Here is an 8,523-nt window from a genome sequence, read left to right as displayed (position 1 = left end):
AATTTTGTCAATTATTTCGTCTTAAAATTTTCAAGACATCTAAACATCTGTAATTTTCTCTATCTTTCGCATCAGTTTGGAATTTAGTCAATTATTGATATTTAAACGATTTAGAAAAAAGTTATAAAGACAAAAGTTATTTAAGACGGTTTTTATGTTTTGTCGTTTGTCTTATCAATGAAAGATAACTAAAGGTGGTCGTGGATTTTAATCTGGATCGCCGTGAGAAATTCCTTTTAACTGACTGAATGAAGTCGCTCATTCTGACCACAGAACCGTTGAGCCACAGAACTGAGCCAAGCACAGTTCACAATTTCAGATAGTTAAAGTTAGATTTAGGCAGAGGTGGATCTGAGTGGATTAAAATACATAATACGTTGGTCGTCATTTTAAAACATATGCCTTCATAAGACCTACTGTGCGGCCTCGAGGTCGAAACACTTGGCATCAGGCGTACGTCAAAGGACTCGAACTTCGCCCCCATTTATTTATCAAAACGTTACTTCTGCCTAATACGAGTTTCTAGTTGCCACCACTTTTGGGGTGAACTGTTGAATTGAAAATCAAACGGCCTATCGTGAAAGTTAGGCTAGCGCTCTACAACATATAGATTCAGCTTTACGGAAACTGCCGAGGAGAGTGGCCAAATCAATGAAAATAACAATTTCAAGTACTCAGTTTCAATTACTCACAAAATCTTTACAAAATGTCGATTTGTGTGCAGGGACAGTCATACGGATGTTGATTACATGTTATGGTCAACTTACAGTTTGGCTAGTTTAAGATTTAACACGCAAACAGATTGCAAATGAGTTACCGGTCTCAGTCCATTTCAGGTAAAATGTCACTGAATCACTGTGATCTATCACCTATTACCTCTATGGATCTGCCATAACAGGGGAGGCAACTTCAATTAAGATTCGAATCTTCAGACCACAATCGTTATTCTGTAGCTATGTATAGGTTAATTTGTAATCATATTTCAGGTTAGGCTTAGTCGTGTGGTTACTTCGTTAAAATGATAACATTTCACAAACCTTGAAAATCTTGTACGAACATCCCGGAAACTGGATGGTTGTATAATAGCCACTGACGCCATCCTGACCTCCATTTTGTAGAGTCGGGGAAAGGGGGGATACATTACTGTTGTTGGGTGGGGATACATTTCTGTTGGGGGAAAAGGTTGGTCGGGTCAACTACTGTTGCAAAAAGGTAGCCGCGAGTTCGGTTCCCCCATCTAACTAAACCTTATCATTCATTTTTAAAATTTCACCAGGTTCAGTTACATTTAAAACCACGAAAAATGTGAAGTTTGGTTTTGTCAATCAAATATTTTTTACAGAACAAATCAATTAAAATATATGGTTTACATAACCAATGCTCACAAATGAAAATTGTGATGATGTAAGGTAGATAACTCTGTTTAATTTTACAATTCATCCGACAAAAAAATATTGATTAATTTTCTGTCCCTGTTACACAAAAATAACCGATCTAATATTTATTACGATTAGCCAAAATTAAATTTTTCACGTTGACGTGCGATTCAAATCAAATTGTATATTTTTCAGGATAATTTTTTGCCAAATCCAGTAACTTTAGATAACGATCGATTGTCTCTATAATCCACGAATAACTATTAACCGTTTCGTCTGGAAATAGCGGTATATTATCTTACAATATTACTATTTCCTTTAAATAATTAAATTATTTCAGACGCCATTGTTGAGATCGATCAAGAGTCTACAATAGTAAATAGTAACGTTTTATATACGTTTACCTCTAAGGGAGGGAATTCTCTGCAATATTGTTTGACCACTGTGGCTCCTTGTGATTTTTTTTTTAAATCCAACTTTTTTAACCTTGTACAAGTAATATTCAATCGGGTATAAAAATGGTGTTATACAGCCCATAATAAGTCTTCGGAGTACTGTAATTCGAAGCATTGCATGGATGTACAATAAGTACTTCTCAATATAACAGAAGATCCCATAGTCCCTATCAATTCCTCACTCTCTTCGCTTTCCACTTCTTATCCCCACATCGTCTCTTTAACCTTTAGTATACATACTACTCCATGTTTCACACTTTCTGCCTACATCCCCTGTGTCGTCATACCTTCTTCGTCTTCTTGTCCCATTCTACCAAACATCATATTTTCCATTGCATCTTGCTGTCTACTTTCCCTGTCTCCACTTCAACCCAGACCCGTCGCAACAGGCGAAGAATTCATTGCATCTTTCTTTTAAAAAAAATGTTTGGTTATCCTATATCGTCACCTACCAGTCATGTTTCCATGATAATAACTTAGAAGCGATACAAGATAGTATTGTTGATGGAAATAGGTAGACAACTCAAGTTAATATTACTCTGATCAGACAACAAAGCATTAGTTGATTTATTTTCCTTCGTCCACCTTCCCTTACTCATACCTTTTTAAAACGTTTATTTTATACTAAGCTGGAATTTAGACGCGATTGGCTCGATCTCTGAAACCGGAAACATTTTGAATTGCTTCCGAAGTTTGATAAAAGCGATTCTATATCTACTAACCAATACTGAAAATTGACAAATTGCTTATTAAATTTTACAATCTAAATTGAACACTGCTAAATCAAGCTCGCCCCGTTAATACACCAATCAGGGAAAGGTAGGCCATTTTTTTTGACCAATCACACTGTATTCTCATGAACTTTTTAGCTGAGCTCATCAGTAATAGTGTTCACAGCTCGCCGTCGAAATTTGAGCCTTCAAATCCATGTGTGTCGAGAATTATCCGCGTTTGAATGTTAAAATGACGACTTGTCAGTTTAAGATACTCTGTGATGTATAGAAAATACATATATAGAAATAATGAGGAAAATTCATAGTTTGAGATATATTTGAAGGAATTATGTGATTTTCGTACATTTCTAGTACTTCTGAAGATTATTTACATATATTCAATACAATATAAATCAAACCCAAAATGGCACATCTGTCTCTTCTTTCTTTCTTTCTTTCTTTCTTTCTTTAAGGTAAAACTTGTAGGTGTAGGGGAGTTGACTCGTTCTTTATTTCAAATGAGTTCAACATAAAATCGTAGACAAGCGATCGAACGATCTGTATTGCACTATCACTGTACGTATCTACTAGTATAGATAACATAGATATCATTGTATAGGCAGGCTTAATCAAATGGATAGTTCGATTTTTAAACATAATAAAATTTGTTAACATACTTGGACTTAATGATCGAAGCTTCTTTAATACTGTTAGAAGAATCTGGATAATCGAATAGTCATTGCACAACCCCATATACCTTAATATACAATGACCTGGATATTCACGATCTGGTGGGTCAGGCTTAGTCAAATGGATACTTCGTTCTTAAAAATAATAAAATTTGCTTTAGCAACAAAAAATGTACCGAAAGGTTATATTCATTGACGCAGTCCTGATTTTTAAGACACAGACCATTGATATTTCGGGGTTTAATTCTTGCAAAATATTTGGAACCGTTGCTGAATTGGAAAGTCATTGATCGACGTATATATTGTGTATTCACATTCTGTTATGAACTGGACAACACCTATATTGAGACCTAAGCAGTACAAAATATCACTTTAAAAAAACCAGTCTTAATGATCGAAGCTTGCTGCTGTTAGAAGAGTCTGGACAATATATTCAATAATTATTGCACAACCCCATACATTAAGTATATTATTGTTAGAAACTCAGTAGAGAGTGGGTCAGGCTTGGTCTAGTGGTTACTTCGTTTATAAATAAGTTTATGACTCGATTGAATTCTAACACGAAAGTGTAAGAACTATGGACGCTACCCTGATCTTTTTCCGTATTTGTTCAGCAGCTTCTTCGGTATCTTATTAGCTTTTCGTAAGTTCCGGGAAGTCATCTCGACTTTGTACATATTTTGTCATCATGTCCAAACCACGCCCCATTCCCATATCAAAAACCCGTTTTCGGGATACGAACATTAATGCAGTTCTTAGATATAGAGATATTGAAATTTAGAACTAATTTTCGAAATATGTACAGTTTTTCAACATTGTCAGCAAATCTTGGCGGATTAAATTTAAAGAGCTCAACCGTAAACTGGATACAGTTTAAACTCTGGATATTCAAATAAACATATAACTATATATAAATCCTTTAAGGGGACAGATTCGCCAAACGTTTGACCAATCGTACCTTCGTCTCTGGATTTTCTTTTTAGCTAAGCTTATCAGTATTAGTGTTGGCAACTCATCACCGACATTTGAACCTTCAAATCTATGTGTGTCCAATATTATACGCGTTTGAAAGTTAAAATGACGACTCGTCTTTTCTTGAGACCATATAAAAATACATAATATATAGAAATAGAAAGTGAAATTTTTAGTTTGGGGTATTTTTGAAGGAACTATTTTATTTTGGTACATTTCTAGTACTTATGAAGACATATTCAAGAATCAAATCCAAAAATGCCGAACCTGTACCTTTAAGCTTGTTGTAAAAATATGTATGTTCTTTTGCATGATTATCACAATTAGCAAGATTATGTATAATAATTAAGTAATTAATCTACCACATCTATCACACAGATACTTAACTTGTCTATCTATTTGTGCCTCAGACCACAATCGACATTCTGTATTTATAAGTTAATTTCTCACTATTTTTCAGGTTAGGCTTAGTCGTGTGGTTACTTCGTTAAATGATTACATTTCACAAACCTCGTACGAACATCCGGGATTCTGGATGGTTGTATTATAGCCACTGACGCCGCCCTGACTCCCATTTTGTATAGTCGGGGAAAGGGGGGGATTCATTACTGTTGGGGGATGGGAATACATTTCTGTTGGGGGATAAGATTGGTTGGGCCAACCACTGCTGCAATGAGGTAGCCACAGTTCGGTTCCCCCATTTGACTAAACTTGATCAGTCTTTTTTTTTTTAATTTCACCAGGTTCAGTTACATTTAAAACCACGAAAAATGTGAAGTTTGGTTTTGTCAATCTTATATTTTTTACAGAAAAAATCAATTGAAATATATGGATTACATAAAAAATACTCGGTAGCGATAGTCCAGTTGATACAAGGTACATAACTCTTTTTACGTTTACACCATATCAGACAACAAAGCATTTATTGATTTATTTTTGATCCGTGTTATAACAAATAAATCATGCTCTCCCCATAAATTATCTGACCTTATCACTAACTCTGCTTATTCTCATTTCACCTTAACATCATAGCAAAGGTAACACTGGGTTGTTCTTTTTCTCACTTAGATATTCAGTTTCGATGATCGAAGCTTACATAATGTTTTTAGAAGAGTCTGGATAATCTAATAGTTATTGCATAATAATAAAGCGAGGAGGGGGTAAGGAGAAGCATATGTTGTCAAAATTTGGGCTACGTTGTTATTTACGACCATTGATCAAATGAAAATCGAAAATTTATTCAGAATCACAATAACTTCAGTTGGGGTAAGTCGCTTTAACTTTATAAAAAATATTGTATACATGTACAGTAGAAACTGTATTAAGAGGCCACTCAAGGCAATAATTCAAAACCATCTTTAACAAAGGTTTTCGGATCAGCATAAGAAGCAAGGATGTTTTTTTTGAATAAAAAGTGCATATAAAGAGGGACTCACAACTAGCAATTTTCAAGAATTTGAGAGCATCAAGTTTTTCGACGACTGCTAACAACTGCTTGATTTAGTCGACCTGAACGCACCGACGTTTGAAACAATATCTCCCACTTTTTCCTTGGCTTTCCTATTTTCAATTAAAAGCTATTTTCACATCTTATGAAATATTTTCTTTCCAGAAAAATGGATTCCCCATTATGTACACAGCCAGTCGGTTGTAACTTTCGTTACCAACAAATCTTGAAAAAGTGCGTCCAGTTCCTGTTTGTATTTGCTGCAGTGCTGATTGTTTTCAGCCATTTTCCAGTCAAACATCGTTCAAAGACGATCAATAATATCATCACAGTCATTGAATCTAAAGCTAAAGGTCTTGACAATGGTGGCTATGGAAAATGTCCAAACGTACTGGAATGGATGCAGACAGGTAAATGGAACTTAAAACCAGCCACATGGAAGCAGAAACGAGACCAAGAGAAATTCATGTCCATTAATGGAATCAATATTATGACTCATACAAGGAAAGATAACTTATGTGGAAACGTGTCGGCTGACGGTATGCATTACTTCAGGGCCCTGTGTAGTCCAATCGGACCCAAACCGTGTTGCTACAACAATGCATGTCAGTATAAAACAGTACAAGAATGTCAATGCCCAGACTGTTACGATATTAGAGAACTGAAGCATGCCGAACTTGGAACTTGGGAATCCAATAATAAGGACTGTCCATTGAAGGAGTTTACTGTTGAAGAAGCTTGTGAAATAGTTCGTGGTTCTCAGATTCTATTTATGGGTGATTCACTGATGAGACATTTTCATACTGCAATGATGTTGTTTTTATCTGGTAATTATGATGGTGGAGCTTTACAGAAAGGTACCCCACAATGTAAGTATTCATTTTTACCAATATATATACAGTCAAACTTGTACCAACGGTCACCAGGCCCGTCGCCAGGGGCAAATAACAAATCGTCAGAGGGCCAATGGTGTATGGTGTTTAGATAAATTAATGGAATTGGTCGGTTGTCTGAATTTTTTTTGGGATGGACATGCCCCCCCCCCCCCGCCCTGTAGCTATAGGCCTGGTGGTCAGTTGTATTCAGCACCAGCCTCCAATGAACAGCCTCTTCCCCCCCCCCCCCCCCCCATTTATTTTTGAATCAAATTTACCTCTATTCAACACCAAATTTATATTTATAAGTAGATAACCGCGACTACATTATTTGAATTAGTACGGAAGTAGACTCGGATGATCAGGTTTGTGCTTTTAACCCCGATTGCAGATGTCAAGACCTCTGAAGATGTGAAGTTAACATTTCTCTATCTGATCTGTACACTATGTTGATGTTTTAAACATTTTTTTAAAATACCAATGATAATGCCACAAAATTCACTTTTATCGACAAAATTCTACGTGGGATGGCTACTTTAATTGCTGTATTGCTGTTTCTTGCTTTTGAATTATAATTATATTCTATTTTTCAGCAATCAGAGACAAGTGTAAAGGTATTTTCATGTATACAGAAATAGAATGTCGTTACTACGTCAGAAACAACGGTGCTGTTTGTGGTGGTACCGCTAACCTGACCATGGCATACGTCTTTTTCGCTAAAGATGTACCAAAGGCTTTGGATTATCTTACACGCCAGGCTGACAAACCAAGATCCATGGCTATGATTGGGATAGGCCTACACAACTGGCTGAACTTCAATCTTATTGAAAGCTTCGTTAAAGGCATACATAAGGAGATGAAGCATCACAAATGGCCCAGAATCGTTTGGCATGGTCAACATTACCAGGGCCTGCTGAAAAGTCCCATTTATGTCTCCCAATCCAACGAAAACGTGGCCATCTTTAACAACAAAATGAAAGACATTCTTCCGGATTACAATATGGATTTTTTTGAAACGTTCAGAATGACAAAAGGTTTATTTAGTTTTGATGGTACGCATTACGGTATTGGAGCCAACAGAATGAAGGCCATTATGTTATTGCATTATATTAAGCAATTAAAAGAGAGGGGACTTTGGTAGAAATAATTTACTCTTGTAAACGCACATGTTTAGTACTTGAGCTTCTTCACAATGGGGAACTTCGTCTTATACCTTGACTTTCATAGCCACCTTTCTTGTATCACGGAGTGCATCGATTTGATTGGATTGTACGCCACCGAATACAGCCAATCATAGCCCTCGACAGACAAATAGTAAACGCACTTATCGTTTACAGATTTTCTGTCGAGGACTCTGATTGGCTGTATCCGCTAACATACAATCCAACCAATTAGCGGCATTTATAAACTTACGTAATACAAGAAAGTTGGCTAATTGCGTTGGTAATAGCTTAACAATGTGAAAATGGTACTTGAGTTTTGACAAATTTTGGCCTTATTATATGCACTGGGAACACCGATTAAATCAATTTGCATAATTTTTATTTTCTGTACTTGCTAAAAAATAAGTGTTTTATGACGTCACTATCGCAAAGGCTCTTAGATATTGTTAGCAGCTTTTGCATTAGTGACGACACAAAAGGTTTCGCATATGAAAATTGGAATGGTGCAAATCGAAGTCATCAGTGTCCCTGATAGGAGAAATCTATTTAAATGAATATAAATTAAGCAATTCAACTTTATTAACCTAGAAAAAAGATATTATATATAGAGCCGATTGGTTAAGGTTTATAAACATGTTAGTATGAGTAGATTCATTTCATACCCATAGAATAAAATTGATGCCAAAGGAGGCAAAAATGTAAAATGTAGAAATAAAAGTATTTATTATGGAATGTATTATATTATAATTTATAATAAATGTATCTAAATTATTTGAATTAATTTATTGCTGGCCTTTGTGGAATGGATATATACGAAGCGTATTAGGGCCATT

At 35.6% G+C, this 8,523-nt stretch overlaps 1 protein-coding gene across 1 annotated transcript; it reads left to right on the top strand.

Moving 5' to 3' along the window:
• Positions 1 to 5,821: 5,821 nt before the first annotated feature.
• On the top strand, positions 5,822 to 7,668 carry LOTGIDRAFT_168042 (hypothetical protein; the record flags this gene model as incomplete). The annotated part of the gene is made up of 2 exons (XM_009065900.1): positions 5,822 to 6,521; positions 7,121 to 7,668. 2 exons carry the CDS (start codon positions 5,822 to 5,824, stop codon positions 7,666 to 7,668), a joined length of 1,248 nt encoding a protein of 415 aa, XP_009064148.1.
• Between the last annotated feature and the right edge of the window lie 855 nt (positions 7,669 to 8,523).

This window comes from Lottia gigantea, assembly GCF_000327385.1.
Source record: "Lottia gigantea unplaced genomic scaffold LOTGIsca_71, whole genome shotgun sequence".
Classification (NCBI taxonomy): Eukaryota; Metazoa; Mollusca; class Gastropoda; family Lottiidae; genus Lottia; species Lottia gigantea.
Note: the sequence above shows the minus strand (reverse complement) of the source record. Positions and strands in the feature narration are given on the sequence as shown.